This window comes from Mycteria americana, chromosome 23 (assembly GCF_035582795.1).
Source record: "Mycteria americana isolate JAX WOST 10 ecotype Jacksonville Zoo and Gardens chromosome 23, USCA_MyAme_1.0, whole genome shotgun sequence".
Lineage (NCBI taxonomy): Eukaryota > Metazoa > Chordata > Aves > Ciconiiformes > Ciconiidae > Mycteria > Mycteria americana.
Window position 1 is genome coordinate 2,036,218 of NC_134387.1, and position 17,967 is coordinate 2,054,184.

The following is a 17,967-nucleotide window of genomic DNA, read 5'->3' on the forward strand; positions in this document are numbered from 1 at the left end:
CGGAGAGAACTGTCCGCGTTACTGAGCTGCGAGTGGGAGTAGCAACAGCAACGCAACTGCAGCAGGTGGGGGTGCAGGGCTGCACCCCCAAATCTGCCCCCCCCCCCCCCCCCCCGGGTGATTTCCCCCCGACACAGCATGGCCATGGGATTTTATAATCCAGTTTTCAAAGCGGTGCTGGAGGGTGGATTTACAGCAGGGCCACGCGATGGGCCCACGGGGCTGGGGCAGGGGGTTTGCCTCTTTGTAATGAGCAGGAGACTTCTCCCCTCGCAGGGGTGTCCACCCGAGTGGGCAGCGCCCTGGGCACCCCACTCTGAGGCTGGAGAGCTGCAAGACATCTCCCTGCAGCCTCTCCCCACTTAGCTGGTGGATGGAGGGCCACGCGTAGGAGACAAAGCACTTGTGGAGCACAGAAGTTGTTGGAAAAAACAAGGACACGGTTATTTCACATTACCTCTCCCAGAATACACAATCACGGCAGAAGGTACAGAAACAAATTGTTTATTCATTTTTAAAAAGTCAGCAACATAACCCGAGGCATTTAAACACAAAACCAAGCCTGAGTGCATCTGTTAGCCTGTGGTACTGAGTAAGACAATTTTTCCTTCACTGAGCGGAAGGCTTCAGTAGAACTGGAAAAAGCTCTACCTCCTCTCCCACCGAAACTAAGGAATGTATCTCCACTTACAGCACAAAGAGCAAGAAAGAAAATTATTTTATTTGAGGCCACAGAAGTATCTCCTATTCAAGCCAACAGTAGCCTAATTTAGAACAAAATGAGTGGCAGAATTGGGTGTAGGCCATATCGGTATTTGCGCCTTCAAATTCTAACCTCAGTGTGATGCCTTCAAAACAGGATTATATGGCAGCAGCTGAAGAAATAAATTGCTAAGCCAAACAAGGACCGCATTTTTTGTAGTGAAAGCAACAGTCAGCTTAACAGGCAGTTGTGTAGGGTCTGGGGGAAAAGCCTCTTCCAGAGGTTGGTGTGGAAGCCCGAGTCAGGCATAGGCACAAAAACTGGACCCTCTAACGGTAGTGGTACACAGGGCTCCAACCAGCCAGCGCCGGCGAGGTTTGGTGAGCTACCCCAGTACAAGGCATCCCAGCCTAAGGCATCAGGTAGTGCTGATGAGATGCGTTTTTGGGGACTGGTCATTCCTTAAAAGGCACCGCTCTAATGACATCACTTTATCCAGAGGGAGAGTTTGTAATGTAATGCTGATCATTTATACTCCCACGAGTCAAGGAAGACAGACAAAGAATACAGGGCTGACCTGTAACCAGGGCAGCAAGAGTTTTTTCTGATGTCACCAGGGACATCTTCCCTACCTACAGATCTATAGGCAACATATACATGAAGTACAGCAAGGCTGTTAATGCTCCACACAAAGAGAGGGCAAAGTAAGATCTAAACGTGCTTGTATTTTAGATGATGGATTTCTTTGTGTTTTAATTATCTTGCACAAACTGAAGCAAGCCTGCATTCTGCACTCTCCATGTATTGATGAGGTTAATTTTTCCCTGTGCAGCCTCTCACATTCTGCATCCAAGTTTGCTTCAGCTGATAAGTTTTGCTGGTGAATGCAACAGAAAAGGGACAGCTTGTCAGGAAGCAATTTAGCTTTTATGTATTTGGTTACAATGTTCTCTTTAAGATGGGCTTTACTAGCCCAATTACTAGACAAATGAGTGTTCCAAGCATAAAAGCATAACAAAAGGGTCAACCGGAATGGCCATTACCTAACCAGAGCATTAACTAACCTAAGTCAATACTCATAGCAATTAATAAGATTAATTAAAAAATTAAATGGCAAAAATTAAGAAGAAAGAAATCCGTATGATCAACTGCTTCCCCTCATCCAGGTAGTACACCAGGCATCTTTAATCCTCCCCACCACAGAGCCTGAGCAGAACTTTCCTATAGTCTCCTGAGCAGTCTCCCTAGAGAGAAAAGAAAAAAGGAACGCAATTAGTTTTACAGCTCCATACGAGGCTGGATTCTTCCCAGCACATACAATTTGTTGTAGGGTTTGTATCCTCTTTGACAATTTAAGAACTAAGAACATTCAGGAACGTTTTCAGTACATAAATGTCTCTTTAATTCCAGCTCCTCTAAAATACCCAATAGGTGTCACGTGGGGACCTGTCTCCTTTAAGCTGCTTAGCAAACCCAGCTCTTTCGTTTCTAACACTGAAAAGTTTACCTTAATGAAGGAGTAGAGCGATTTCCCATACATGGTCAGGAATTCCCTTCTGATATCCAGCATATCTATTTCAGAGCGGGATACCATCACTCGGATCAGCGTGTTGTCATCTGTTCCCAAGCCCTAAAGAAATAAACCAACCATGTACGACTACAAAGCCTTTTGGATAAATCAGTGACAGACACAAAGATTTTATCACTTGGTCTTTTGTGGGATCTGTTCCTAATCAGAGCATTTTTGCATTAGTGGAGTGATCCACTAGCAGCTTGCTGCTGGGTAAGAATATTGCTCTGAGCTTCCTGAGGGAAGAGAGGTCCATATAAAAGCTCAGACTTTTTTTTTTTCCAGTTAACAGCAGAATTTCTCTTTATCTAGTGATATCTAGATATCTTTATCTAGTTATCATGCTGCTGACTCAAGCATCAAAAGGCAAGGGGAAAAAAAAATAGCAATCTCACACCAAAAGCTCTTTACCTTCATGGATTTATACAATCTTTCAGCAAAATAGGCAGGTTTATTTCGCATGCACTTTACTGTAAGGGAGACAAGAACAAGAGAATTAAGGTCAATAAAAACTGAAGGAGAAGGTCTCCCAAACCTTTACAGCACTTTCTCCGTGAAGGTGCTTATTCTGTAAAGATGCAACTCAGGGCCAACTAACAGCAAGTACAATGCAGACATCCATAGTCCGTGACCTGCTGCAAATTGATGTCTCCGTGCCCAGTGCCCAGTAATATTTTCTTTAAGGCTTTAATGCTTCCTGACAGCAAATGTCAGGTACCAAAGTATCACTTGGGAAAGCAAACAATATCATAAAGCACAGAGCTTTCTCACCCGATTGTATCTGCAAAGAGTAGAGCGCTGTGGCTCGCAAACAGAATCTGCCTCCTGAAGCTACGTAAACAGCCAGCCAGGGCAAGATACAGTATCTCTAATTATTTAATTACTTTGTAGACAAAGTTTAAAAGCAGGGCACTCACCCACAGCTAACAAAGCATCTTCGAGGTCTCCTGACATCTCAGATTTAATGCTGTCTGTTATGTCCTTATTAGCAATGCTTCTGTATGCATCAAAAACTAGGAGGAAGAATCAGTGATAAAAAGAGCGAGTGAGATGCTTCAGGGCATACAGTGTGTAAACCACCAAGGATCACTTTGCAAGATCAAGCTCCTCATACTCTGTATGAACATTGTGCCATTATTGTGACATTGTAAGCTAAATCAGGGCTGTCCCACAGAAATAATTCATTTTAATTATCAACAGTCTTGCTAATTGGCCTACCACTGCTGCTAGCGTTTTCAAGAACTGCTAGTTAATGATGGCAGTTTAAATGCTTAGCTCTGCCCCAATGGGAGTCACACTTCATTATCTCCAGTTTACAGGCTGGAGCAAGTTGTACTGATGTTTTTCTCAAGTCCCTTTTTGTCTCAGGAGGGAATAAAATGGTCTTAAAGAATTGAATGCAACTGGGCTCTAGGATACCTGCTGTCTCAGGAAGAGTTCACAATTAGTTAATGAACAAGTACAAAGCTCCTACAAAAGCATCGTCCTCAAACAAGGAAAAAAATTCAGGACACCGCAGAGGGTCCTACCTCTTAGTAGGTGGGATCTGTTCCGTGTACAGAGGATGGCCATAAATTGCACCTCATCTGTTCCCCATTTCTTCTCCCCAGCTTCATACAGGCACTTGAAGACATTACAAATAGACAAAGTAAGGCTAATTGAGAAGACCAGCTGTACATAACATGAGATTTTTATACTTGGTGCTTGAGCACTGCTGGCCTGTGGCTTGTCTAGATCACAGATATTCTCCAACAAATACTAACCAAGCACAGCAACTCTCAACTGAAATGTCATCTCTCCTCCCAAATACCCAGCCTGTCTAGAGACCTCTCACCACAGAGCTGCAAAGGAGGCTAGAACCATCATCCCCATTTCACCAGCTGAGTCAGAGCAGTGAAGAGGCTTCTCTAAGGGTCAAAACTGAGATTAGAGCCCAGGTCTCCACCTAGGGTGCTGCTGTCTAGCATAGCTTCAGGCTTACTGTTCTACCTTGAAAAAAAATGAGGTCTAGAAAAAGCAAGGACTCGCCACGCACCACATGTACAAGAACAGACAATTCTTGCAAGGAAGCAAATTGCTACACACCTGAGCATCTTGCTGAGCAAGGGCATCATCCACATACGTTCCCTCATCTCTGTTTCCCTGCAGAGGTACAAGGATGAAAAACTCATTTCACCAGAGCAACTAATGGAAGCAAGTCCTGCAAATTCCCCATTCAAAACAAGTTACTGGAGATGCATAATGGGATCCTTAAAATTGAATAGTAGCTTACAAATACAGTGAAATATGGCTCAGATGTGACTCGTACTTCCTTTTGAAATGAACAGCAATCCACTTTAACTGGGCCATTTTAAAAAGAGCACATCATGAATGCATACCCAGAGTCAGACTCCTCTCCCTGCAGAAGCTGGGTGTGAAATGCAGGCGAAGTGAAATGCAAGATAAGTGAAATAGAAGCCAGCCTGAAGCACCTCATCACTGAAGTGAGAGGCGTGTCCATCAGCAACAGGAAGATTCATCCCCATTCCCCTTAGCCTGGACTTACCGTCGCGAGGGACACGAGGACTCTTCGAAACATGGAAGATGTGTCAGAGATAATGTCCTCCTCAAGGGTACAGCCATATTCTAGCAAGAGCACACACACATATGACATCTGTTAGTAACAGGTCCACCACCTGGACGCTGTTTGTCCACAACATTTGCCAGCCATAAACTAGGTAAATATGTAACTGTGCTCAGGGCTCTAAACATCATCATAGCAGTCCAGCCATCTTATTTACTGCTACAGGCCAAAATTAAGAAGCACAGCCAGTATAAAACTGCCAGTAGATCCACACATGGACAGACATCCAACTGATAGACATAACCACCCCATCCCGTTTTATTTACACTGATTCAATTTCTGGGTGAAATTCTAATCCTTGAGGCTGTTAGAAGTCCTGCTGTTGATACCTGCTTAATTCAGAGGTTCTCTCTGGACAAATGGCAATAGTTGTATTGGCTGATTTGTCACATTTAAAGGCTAACAGACCCCTCTCTATCCTCTTCACGTGTCCATGCATACACACAAGTGACTTTTCAGACAGTATGATAATGGCTTGCAGTTTACACTACATACGAAGTTTGTAGTTCTCATTAATGCGCCGAATCTCTTGGTTTGTGCGAGAAGCCAGAATTTCAATCAGGCAACCTTCATCTGTTCCTGCACCCTAGGGAATTACAAAGACAAAATCCAAGATTATAATGACAACTGTTTTGATGTGCAACTATGATTTTTTTTAATTATATGTAAGATAATAATAAATTAATAATAAATGTATAATTATGCCATATCATATTAAATAGACCAGAACTTAAGCAACATAAAAGGAAGATTTCTGAACCTTCATAGCCCTTCTCAGTTCATGCACGTCGTACATGGTGGTAGGAGTCATCATACCAATGATCACTCTTTCAAAATTCCCACTCAGCTCAGACTTCAAGTCATCAATCAAATCCTAGAAGACAGAGAGAGGAGAAAGGAGTTGGGAGAAGATACAGCCTTTGAGAACAGAAAGAACTCATGCACCACTTTTCTTCATGCTCCAGCCCTCCTTGGATGAACAGTTGCTCTGAAGTGAACAAGACCAAAATAAACTTGACCAGGGAAAGCTTGTGCTAACGTTACTGTTGTGGAGACTAGGATATTGCTCACATTTCACCCAAGTGATATAACCCAAACATTGTCTACATCTCCCAGTTAAAGCCACAGTCACTAATCTCTGAAGACCACCTACCCTGCCAATACTGCTTTTATAGGTGATCAGAACTTGCTGACGTTGGGAAACATTTAGTTTGGTCAAGATCTCGATGATGGCATCTTCATCTGTGCCTGGAAGAAACCAATGGAAACCAGTCAGGCTGCTTGCACAAGAACCAGAAGCATGCTCTGGTCTTGTCCAGAGTGTGCCATTAGCCATCTTCCGTTCCTTACACAACCTGGTTCTCAACATCTTCTGTTCCTTACACAAGCTGGTTCTCAACAGCACTGGGGACTAGATCAACATACAGCAGTGCCTCAACCCAGCCAGCGGCATAGCAGTACCACACCGCAGGACAGACAAGACAAGAGCCTGACTAACCATGTTTTTGTGGCCAAGACTTGGATTTCAAGTTGTGTTCAAGTCACTCGATTCCTTTCAGTGCCTTCATAGGGCAGCGGGGCAATGCAAATGGCTAAACTTCCCCTCTAACAAACCACCAGACAAAACATTCCCAATGCTCGGAGGGGGGAAAAAGAGGGTTTAGCAGTGGAGGGAGACCAACTTACCAAATCCCTTCATAGCCTTCCTTAGTGCCTGTGCTTCTTGCTCAGCACTGAAACTGGAGACTCCCTTGATTGTTGCCTAAATCCACAGGAGAGGAGTTATCAGAGGCAGACTCAAAGTGATACATAAATACAGTAGAGTTGAATTAAAAAAAAAAAAAATCCAAAAGATGCAAACACAGTGACAGCAAGTAAAGTCCACCCACCAAACACGACTGATTTTATATCAGGCTTCCGCCGTACCCTGAAGAGAAACAGTTTGTTCTAGAGGGTCTTCCTAGCCACATAAGAAACAAGCCACAGGGACACAACTAAAAGGAGAAAATATCTTCATATAGCTGCCCATGGAGTATGTGGTTTCCAATTAAATAATGGCAAACAGTCTGACATCTCTGCTCAGTCCAGCTGGGGCTTCTTCCCAGCAGTTTTTCACGTAAATCATAGAAGAAGCTGTTCCCATGAAAGCCCTATGCCTGACTGCTCTAAGAGCGGCCAAGGACAATAATTCTGTAAAATAATGCACCAGGAAGCGTAGTGTTTTGCTCAAAACGGTGATTCACAAACAGGTTTCTCCTGCCTCCTGCCCAGTGCCATTTCTGTGGGACTACACTGTCTCTTACAAAGCTCTCCCTGTTCCCTTGAAAATCATCAGCAATAAACTGCTTAACATTCGTGTAGGTTAGGCTTTCTGAAACAGGCACGGGGATAACTACCATATAGATGGCCAACTTGCAGGTTGAACCTGGAAAGAAGAATATGCCCAGGAAGTTTATCTGGAGAAATTCGTGCTCTTTCAACTAATATCTGATTGGATTTTCCATTAACTCCCAAAATGGAAAAGCCCGTATGTGTGGATCATTCTCCTCTAGTATGAGGAAGCAGAGAGAAGCAATAAAGTCACCCCCCGTAAAGGGACAGACAGTGACAGTGTTCTTCCTGCTGTGTCCTTATCTGAGCTACGCTCCCTTCGTTTATCTGATCAGAGCAAACACTTGGCACAGCGTGGTACAGAAAACACACACACTCACCATCACTCTCGTATTTGGTCAATCTCTTATTGTCCGAGTCCCCAGGCAGTTAGACAACTGTAATAAAAAACAGAGGGAGTGTTAGTTTTCTAGCAAATAATTAATAGAATATACCTACCCTTGCCAGTTAATGGGGCTGCTTAAGTAACCATCTAATTTCTCTGAGGACTAAAAGCAACACTTGAACAGCCCTACTGAACGCCTGTAGCAGCATCCCTGAGTTTTCAGTCCTGCTTTGTACCAAACGAACAAAGGCTGGCTTGCGACAGCACAGGGCCAGGGCGTTCACCCTGTCTGAAAGAGGGATGTGGTGCACAAGCAGATGATCAGCACTAGTAATTTAAGAAATTTCTTTTCTATTGCTAGTGTGACAACCTGGCTGAGGCTACAAGGAGAAGCAGGTAACGTTGCCCTGGGAACAAAGAAAATAGACTTGATTCCCATGCCCTTCAAAACACATGGCTTTGACCTTGCCAGGTGAGAGCCTGAGGGTGAATTAGGGTGAGGGTGCCTGCACAGTCCCGACACCCTTCACAGAGACTCCCCAGGAGGCAGAGACCACATCAGGGTGTAGATGAGCATGCAAAGGTAACCTCACTTGAGGAGTGGGACAGGAAAATTATTTTCCCTCTTACTTAAAATCTGCTGTATTCAACACCTCCTCAGTTTGGTGCAATGTGTAATTCCTTGTAGGACTGCAGTTTTAATTGCCTGTTAAAGCCCTCGGAAAAAAAAAAAATAGCTACTTGCCATCTCCCCAGGGTTATTTTTTCTCTTCATAATTTTGTTTTCCTGCATAGGGCCTATACCTGAACACACACAAAGTATTTTCCCATATCCCTGGTCAGTTGACAGGATGTCAAGTACTAGGACAAGGTTGACTTCCCTGCAACTCAAGCTCAACACAGCATGAACCGAGGTTCTTGCATTAAAGCCCTTAAGTAGAAGCAGTGATGCCAGCGGCTGACAACATCTCTCCTTAATCCTGCTCATGGTGCTTAATAGCTGCCATCGATGAGCCCAGACAGTTGTGCAAGAACAGGAGTGTCTTTGCTCATGCTTCACATGACTCTTACAAATCTGGAATATCATCAGAGGGTGCTGTTCAGGCAAGTTAATTCTCTGGATGACATTTGCCGTAGATGTGTTACGCACAGGCACTCCCGAGTGCTCTCTAGGTCATCTGTACGTTATTATACCTTGTGCAATCAGGCAACATATGGAAAATTATTAGCGTTGAGTTTGCTTTCTTTCATTTGATTATAGATTTCAGTGGTCAAATTATGACCTAGACCTCAGAAAAGTCATCTTTGCTCTTCTCTAATATTTTATGGAAATATAAAGCCAACTTTATTTGCTTTAACCAGACACTAAGTAATGGCTTCAAATTTCACAGATGTTTTTCTGATGCAGTTTTACCATTCAGTTGGTTTGTACACAGGCTGTTTTAGCAAGTTGATTAGAGGGCAAAAGAAAGGTCAATAAACAAGGAAAAAGGGGTGGGAGGCAGAAAAATTCTGAGTGCAAATGAGCTGGCAGAAAGAAACCAAAACATGAGGAAAGGATGCGTGTACTGGATTCAGGGCAAGTGCTCCTGCAATATCAAATTACAACAGAAATGTCACATTGAATATTGACTGTAAGGTTCCGATTTCTTCATGCAGCTTAAACGTCACTGGGAACATAAAGAGTAGAGCACCGCAAAAGGCAGCGGTGCTAACCGCACTGTGCAATCTGCAAATGCTGTTTTGTTCCCAGTATACTTCTGTGTGTGGTGCCACAAGAAATGAGCCCCTGAAGTTACAGGTGGAAGCACTCAGCAGTTCAACCAAGTTCTACAGCAATGGTCCCTGCCCCTGTAACCCTCTTGCTCCCTTTCACAGGTGAAAGCGTCTCCATTAACTACTCAGGCTGGGGCGTTAGATGAATAAAACTTTCCTAGCCACTCCCTTTGCTAGTAGAGAGAGAAAGGAATTGCTCAGTCAGATTTGCCAGTGCTCTGCAGCTTAACACAATTCCTTGGCCTGCAGCTCAAACGGGGAGAAACAGCTTCAGGATAGAAGCAACACTTAACTCCATGTTTTGAAGAATTAAACTATGCATGCAAAAAGTCAGCTAGCAAGTGCTAAGGTGCCCCAGCTAATCCCTGTCCTGATGTTATTTGCTTCATCCCAGAATAAAGGCCTGAGCTTCCTGATACAGTAAACCTGGCTTAGAACAGGCTCAAAACACTGTGGCCAGATGACAGAGTGCAGGTGTACGAGGCATCCCTCCCATTATTCAAATTTTTTCCATGGATGACCTTTTCCTGGCAGGCTTTATCAGCTAATCAGGCAGTTATAAGTCCACATCAATGTCCTCTAAAAGCTGAATCCAGAATAAATTTCATTTATCAGAAAACAGCTGAAACGATCGTGTGTGCTGGCCAATTCAAATCTAGGCTTGCCCTGAATCAAGTTTTCCTGACTGTGCACAGAGCACACACGGCTCCCAGCGAGCAAAGCTCCCAACAGCTTAACAGGATATAAACACAGGGTTGTTTGGTTTTTTTCCCTCAAGTTTGAGCTCATAGACACATTGCCAGTCCTATACCTGGAATGGAAAACCACCGTTTTGCAACCCAACCCCTTGCAAGGCAAACACTGGACTTGTTTGACTAGGTCTTTCATTCGGTGCACATATACTTGAACACAAACCCACATCCTGCGCCAGATCAGCTTTTCCATGGCTCTGCCACTGCCAGCTGTTTCCAGCGTCCTGGATACAGCCTGCCTCCCTCCACAGCTGGCTGTGCTTCAGGGAGGCAGAGTGCCCCGGGGTAGGTCTGGGGCTCGTAGCAGGGTGATTGACCTTGATCCCAGCCCGATTTGCAGCTCAGGAAAGGACCTCCCTTCTGCTGGCGAGCCCCGAGCCAGCTGAAATATCCCAGCACCTCCTACACGATGACCTTTGCGTGGCCACTGCCCTCAAAAGGAATAAAAATATAATACTGAGTTAGCAGAGCCTTGCACTCCTGACTTCAGCCTGTGCACCCACCCAAAGGTGCTTCACAAGCCCCCTGCCATGCCCTCCACGCTCCAGCATCCAGCGGGGAGGACATGCCAGCTTGGCCACGGGGCACGGCAGAAATAGGAAGCAAAACCTGCACTCCCTGTGCCTGGGAAGAGTCAGCCATCTTCCTCCTTCCCACAACCCGCCTCCCTGTCCTTCCTCACCCCAGGCCTGAGCCCTCCAGGGCTGCCCCAATGCCCGAAAGCCTTGGCATCATGGCCCGGACAGGGCATCCGCCCAGCCAAGGGCTGACCCGCTCCAGCACAGCCGCGCTACCAGCTGCTGCGGTCTGGCAAGCAGGGACGGTGCTTGGCATCTTCCCAGGCACCTCTAACCATGCAACCCCTTCCCCATGCCAAAGGGGACCCCCCCGTTAGTTTGGCACTCACCTGCTGTCCCAAGCGGGTGCCTTGGCAGGGATAGGAAGAGTTTTTCTCGGCTTGCCCTGGATGGCAAAGTCCCCGCCCTGGAGCAGGGTGGGACTCGCCGGCGCAAAGCAGCTTTTCTCGAACGCCCAGCTCCCTTCCTCTGCCCTTCCGTAAACAGCTGGTTGTAATCCAGAGCAGGGAGAGATTCCCCAAGGAGCCTCACACACGTTTAGGAAATGCACATTTTGGGGTTACACAGAGGCCCTTGCAAGTAAAGGTGGCCTGGCAGGCTCAGATGGCTTCCGTGCTCCCCAGCATTGCCTGTAAACATCTCTGGGAACAGAGGGTCCCTCTGACTGCAGCCCGAGCGCACAGCCAGCATCTGATGTCTCGCTTCATGCTGTCGTGTGAAAGGGCATACCCAAGGGGGGAGCGAGGGGGACGACGGCGTGGAGCACACAGGCTGCAGCAGCCTTGAGCAAGAAGTCCTGTTCATCCGCCCATGCCGTTTGTGGGGATTTCTTACCTGTATTGTGTCTCCTTTGCTCCCACAGCACCTCTCCAGGTCTTCAGCATTGTTCCCCCTTGTCTAAGAACTTTGTGTCACAAACAGCCATGATGTCTGTAAGAATGACTATTCTCATAAAGATGACTATTTTTGCCCCAATAAATGGCACTGCCCTCAAGTCAAAACACTTCAGGCAAAGGGATTTCAGTTTTTACCCCGATGTGACACTGCCAGGGTCAGCCTTGGACAAGATCATGATGCTGACAGAGGGAAATCAACCTTTCAATAACACATTTCTTGTCTTCACTGTGTTTATCCTCGGGGACTTTGGTGTCCTCTGATGCCAAAAGTACAGTAATTATAATGAGTAAATCAGCCCTCTCAAGTTCTTTTTTCCAGCTCGTACGACAGTTGTTATCTCATCCCTGTGCCTCTTTGCACATGCTCTTTTGCTGGAAGAGACCTAAATTTAGCAGCTCAGATGAATGCAGGCTGTGCTCTAGTGAGCATGTCTGCAGCCGGCTTATTATAGCTCCCACTGCAGCGCAGTCGCCCAAAAACAACCTCCCAGAGGCCAGCATCTAGTCATCCCTGCTGATGCAGGGGAACATTGAACAGAGGGTAGCAGAAAACCAGGGTTCAAGCCACAAGCACTCTCCTTTTCCACTGCAGAGTCTCTTTCCTTGCAAAATCTGGCACTTTACCCCAACTAGGATTCAGTGTGGACTAGTACATATTATCAACAGTCACTAAGGAGAAACTCTTCTCTTTCCTACGTCTGTTAAAGTTTCCATTCTCATCCCTTCCTCTCACGTCAGCTGTCTCCTGCTCTGGGCCCGTAGCCACTCATTTTAATCCACCAGCAGAACTGCTGTGTTTCTCCATCTTATGTTGCCTCTGATTTTTTTAGCCTGTGTATTTTCAAAAGCTTCATTCTTCTGTTTGCTTTCCAGCCTCTTCAACCCCGAGGAATGGATGGCTCTGACACTGAAGTCAATGGTATATGCAACAGTAATTATTCTAGACCATAAGTTATTCATTGTCTTTGAAAGTTATTTATCCTTTAAATATTGCACCAATCCTGCCATTCATGATTTGCATAATTTAACCTTTTCTTTCCCCCTGGGGACGCTCCTAATAGGGAGGAATACTTGAAGATGCAAAGTGTTTGTGTGGATGGTTTTGGCCATCTGGAATTAGTCATGTAAGCGTAGTCCATTCGGAAGCCAGATTCTGACCCAACACACAGCTGAGTTCCCTATAATCTTGGCTGGTTATGGATGCTGGCTCCGCAGCCATCCGATTCAGACAATCACAATTATTTGGACCAGAAAGGAAAAAAAATACAAAGTACAAAAGCTTCTGACCATGCTGAGAGTTAGCTGAGCTTCTCTGTAAGGTGGATGGAAGGACAGGGGATTTAGGGCAATGGTTGTCTGAACCCTGTTGTACCTTGCTACAGGAGCTGCTCCCTTCAGGTTGGGAGTTGTTGCTGGAGGAGAAATTTCCTATATAAGTTTCAGGAGACAAAGCTTTGGCTCTCCAGGAGCCCTTTGTCTAGGGTCTACTCAGCTTTCAGCAGGTTGTCTTCATCTCTTAAAGGATGGAAAGGCTACAGCTATCCTTAAATATCTCCAGCCTGAAGCACTGTCTAGCATAGCTTTGCTGTCCTCACATCAAAAGAGGGACAGTAATGGACAAGCCCACAGTTCCTATCAGTGTAGTAAGTGACGAAGTACATCTCTTTTCACTTATATTTCCTGTTTGTCCTATTGATTATTTTAAACCTCCCTGTTATAAAACTCTCAAAATACCCAGACTTTACTCAGTTGCATACCTGCTCTGTATTCCCACTCCATCGTGCTGCTCTCTCACCTCTACAAAAGACATAATAAAAATAAAAGGTCACAGAAAGACAGGGCAGTGTGCATTAAGTAAATAAATGGAGCTCAAGCAGCCAGCCTGCTAGGCAGGAGGTATTTATTCTAGGTCCCACAATGAGAACAGAGCTGAACTTCTCGGAAAATGGCAGCATTTGTGTTTTTGCCCTAAGGACCTGGCCTTTTAAATTTGCGCCTTAAAGAGTAGAGGAGCCTGGTGCTGGAAGGAGAGACTTTCTGTGTGTCATTTGATTAGCAGGTACCTGCCTTTAGCTTTAGAGAAACAGCCTCACCTCATTCACTGAGGTCTAAATCCTGGCACTAATGAAGATGTCAGCCAATCTCCCACGGATTTCAGTGGGGGCCAGAATTTGGGCCTTTGGGGATTATGCAGGTGTTGGCAGGAAGTTCATAAGGGAATGCTCATTTTTATACCTGAGCACCAGCAGTTTGCAATCGGCAGCCCCTGAAAATGGGGTTTATTCAGCTGTTGCACAAGTGCTGTCAGAGCTGTGTTGCAATGCTGTAGCTCAGACTACAGTCTCCATAGCAGCGGGTAGCTGAGGTTAGGGTGGAAGCTGAAGTGCTTGCTTTTCTAAAGCACTGATTTTCATGTGCTTGTAAGAGGGTAAAGAATTCTCACATTCTGCATATTAATATCAGATTAATCACAAAGTTAACTGCAGATATTAGGACTCGCTGCAGAGATGTAGAGGTACTTTTGACGCTTAGAGCAAGAATGTCTCCTTACCTCCAGTTCGGCACTGTATAAGATGAAATGTCCATTTCCACAAAGCAGAGGTAGCCTTGATAAGAAACGGTGTTTTGGGGAAGACCCTAGGAAGAGCTAGCCCAAAGCTTTTGTTCTATTATTTGAGCAAAGCCCTTTTAACACAAAGAGAGGGAGGAAGGTGACAAACACACTCCCAGAAACAGGTAAGCAGTGTTTATTTGAGGTGGGAAGACTCAAATATTCCAATTCACGTAAGAAATGAAAGTGTTCTTAGCTCTTCATTACTTACCACAACCATTAGAAACACTGTTTTTACACAGTCAGTATTACCAGGGGAACATGCAGCACTCCACCTCTTAGCAATTCAGACAGGACTCTACAAAGCCCTGAGCATAGCATACCCGTACTGCTATGCAAGTCAAGGGCTCTCTGGATAGACCCGGGTTGATTACGTGAACATACGTGCCACATAAGGCCAAGAAGGAACAGGAGAGCAGAACTTATCTGAGAAAATCCCTCTAACCTAAAGTGCATTTAAAACGAGACCACTTAGACATGGTGGACTACATGCCTTAGAAAATAAGCTATAAGGGGAGACAGCAATGAGCAGCTGTATGAAAAAGCCAGCAGCCAAACTCCCCATTTTGAGTGTGCTTCAACTACAAGATTTTTAAGACAGGGATGCTCGCATGTTCTGCAGGCAGGCACACAAGAGGAGATCCTGCATGCTATTACAATTTATAACAGTGACAACTATAACAGTGTCTCGGGTTCTACCACGCTCAGTGCTTTCCACGCTGCTGTCCCACAGCATATGCTGTGTTGACACTGTCTCAGAAATACCCACACACTCTGCCTTTCTCTTATAGAGAAACTTCAGGCTGCACTTGGCCATGAGCCCATTCTACTGTTTTACTAACTAAAGCTATAAACAGCAGGGAAGGCAAACAGTCCTGGGGCATTGGTTGTTTGAGAGCTTCGTTGACTGCCTGTGTTCATGAATGCCATCCAAAGGGGGACTGGAGTCAGCAAGCACCTCTGTAGAGGGGTTGTGAAGGTGGTTAGGCACTTGTGGGGTCCCACTTTTCCCTTCAAAAGAGCCCCTTGCAGTCATGCAAGTTGTCGCTTGCTCTTGATCCTAGTTGCTTGTGTTGTCTCACCTTCGACTGTTCAAACTGAACCAGGGAAAACAGGCCAGCTTTAACATCCCCAGCAAAGCTTAAGGCACAGGCTGTGGCAGAAGCGCACAGGAGTCTTCACATGATCTAGGGTTGCCTGGCCTTGATAAGCCGTTCCCTTTACTTGCTGGGAAGACATCACCTAGTGTGGATGCAGTGCAATCAGAATTACGTTGCTTGTCGTAGTATAGCCTATTTACATTAAGGACAAGAAATGGGCTAGACCACTGTAATTGCATTCACATTACAGTTTGTACAAATATAATAACTTTGTCTCGAACAAACCCCCACTATCAAGACTAATTGATCTAATTTAAACCTCAGGCCTTAGGGCATTTACCAGCTCCATGGAGAGACATTCAGGCAGGGAAACTCCTAATGCCCCTGTGGAAGCTATATATTATTTGTGGTACAACCTAAAGCTGCAGGCTATGAACTGCTACACCATTGCTTCCAGCAGCCTTAAATGCATTATCAAACCTAAATTTCATTTAATGGGCTTAATGAATGTTTACTTCAATTAGCATACATATAGTTCTGAAGAGGAAATGAGTAGCTTTCATTTTTTTCTTCTTAATTAATATCTGCCTCTACGTAGCTTTATCTTACTTAGCTGCTCTGTAATTTGGCTGTAACCCAGCTCTAGGGGATGGAAACAGAGCTATGACTGCCCGGCTAAGGGGGACTTCTAAGGCACACGTGTATTCATTCCTTCATGGAAATATGATAGAAACTCACTGGCTCATGTGGAGCTTGGAGTGGGGAAAACACATTAAGCATCTTAACATGATGTACCTAGTGCTAAAAAGCAACAAGAGCAGAGCTGCTCCACAAGAGAAAACAAGCTAGGAGCAAAGGATGCCAAGAGCACCCTACCCATGCGGGTAGGACCAGTCCTACCATGCCTAAAGAGAGTTAGGGGCAGTAACCAGCTTCACCAACCACCCAGTGATCACGAGGCAAAGCAAGTCCACAGCCTACCCAGGAAACCAAGTTAGAAACTCTAAGAAACAGCACTACTTACAACACAAGCCCAGAGCTCACCCAGCAAAGTCAAAAGACAGAACCACAGCCAGGACTATCCTACAACTGCCTCAAAGAGTGAGTCTCCTTGGCCCACACTTAAATGGAGGTCATGGTCGATGAGCAAAGGGTGCTGGACAGAGGCCCAGGAGAGACTGCTTGGGGCAATGAAAGCCTGAGGGTACACTCAGGACCCTGACACTTGAAACGCAGCTGATAAATCCCTTGTCAATGAGAACCCAATCTGCAAATTTCTCTTAATGTAATGATACCTGCTTTAAGTGCAAGGTCATGCTCCTTGAGAAACATGGCTCTTTCTGACTTGGTGGACAATCCTATCGATGTACACAATATCGATCCATGCTATGCATAGTATTGCATCAAATACGCATGGGCCTACAGATCTCCATCAGCTCAGTTAATTCCATGTGTGTCTATTCTATATATAGGCCATGAGTGCCTTTACCATTGATGGAAGATGGCTTCTAGCTGCAGGAAGGGTAGCCATTGCTGGAGCTAGCGAGTATGTCTTACAAGGGCAAATAGGAGCACATAAGAGGTAGAAACTTTTAGTTTTTGAACAGGTAAAATATAGATATGAGTTTTGGAGTCTTCCTTTTGCTCCTCTGCAGAACTCTGAACCTAGCCAAATTGCTAGCAAGATGATAGTATGCTTGAGAGTTGACCTTTTCTTGGGGGTGGTAAAGAAAAGTGGTGGCTTTTCTGGTCCGACTAGTAGCGTTTGTGGGCCACGACTATGCACTTAAAATAAATCCTTGGATTTCAGAAAACACGGGCAGAAATAGAGATGGATAGAATAGTAGCTCTAATACTCTTTCTCTGGTGAGAAGCTTGACAGAAGTTTTTGCAGTAAATGTGTGTGGTTAAGGGAACATCCTTATCAAGATAAAAATAAGATGAGAAGACTTAATTATTAATTACTGAATGCAGGAAAATACGACCATTACTTTGTTGCCCCTGGATAGTTATGCATAACCAAGCACAGAAAGCTGTGTAGGCTCTTTTCTACCTTGTTGCCACTTCTCGAAATGCCCAGGAGAGGTCAGTGTGCCCTCGCTTGTAGGTTAATCGCATGAACCCTTTCCCAACGTATGTTTTTATTTAGAAAATGCTGAGCTGTCTGGAAAGTTTGATCAAGAGGGATGCAGCTGTATTAATGTGCTTCTTCCTGGGGATTTGAATGCATTTACTTAGCAGTATAGGGGAACCAGGGATCAGGGAGACAACGTGCAGGCAAACAGCTCTGCTGAGCACATCGTCAGGACTCGAGTATTTTAAACCTAGCGTCATGGGATTTTAACAGCTAAAATTTGGTGTTTAGGATTGACAGTATTAGTCAGACTGAGGTTTCTCTCTGCAGTGGGACAAATCTATGAGCACCCTGGAGTTGCTCCAGGCTAACACAGAAGTGCTAGACCATGCCTCTGCTGGCAATCACTGATGAGCTTTTTCACTTAAAGCTTTCAGGCTCAGTTCTCTCTGATCCCTATGAAGGTCACTGGGATTGCAGCAGTGCAGCCGAGCCTCGTGCCTTCTGGAATAAAGAATATCATCAGCATCTGCAACCGAGGAGTGGCTTCTGCTGTGCTTTTGCTCCC

At 45.2% G+C, this 17,967-nt stretch overlaps 1 protein-coding gene across 6 annotated transcripts; it reads right to left on the reverse strand.

The window, feature by feature from the left end:
* Nucleotides 1–488: 488 nt before the first annotated feature.
* Nucleotides 489–11,984, reverse strand: ANXA4 (annexin A4). 6 transcript variants are annotated; one of them, XM_075523513.1, is made up of 15 exons: nt 11,750–11,983; nt 11,553–11,648; nt 10,458–10,567; nt 7,608–7,664; nt 6,583–6,658; nt 6,050–6,144; nt 5,657–5,770; nt 5,392–5,482; nt 4,819–4,898; nt 4,359–4,415; nt 3,803–3,896; nt 3,191–3,286; nt 2,685–2,743; nt 2,211–2,333; nt 489–1,947 (listed from the first exon to the last, which is right to left on the reverse strand). In XM_075523513.1, exons 4-15 carry the CDS (start codon nt 7,608–7,610, stop codon nt 1,888–1,890), a joined length of 948 nt encoding a protein of 315 aa, XP_075379628.1. In that variant the 5' UTR covers nt 7,611–7,664; nt 10,458–10,567; nt 11,553–11,648; nt 11,750–11,983; the 3' UTR covers nt 489–1,887. The 6 variants fall into 6 exon arrangements, with proteins under 6 accessions (XP_075379628.1, XP_075379629.1, XP_075379632.1 ...); XM_075523514.1 differs by having other exon boundaries at nt 10,458–10,572; XM_075523517.1 differs by lacking the exon at nt 10,458–10,567 and having other exon boundaries at nt 11,750–11,984.
* Nucleotides 11,985–17,967: the final 5,983 nt, after the last annotated feature.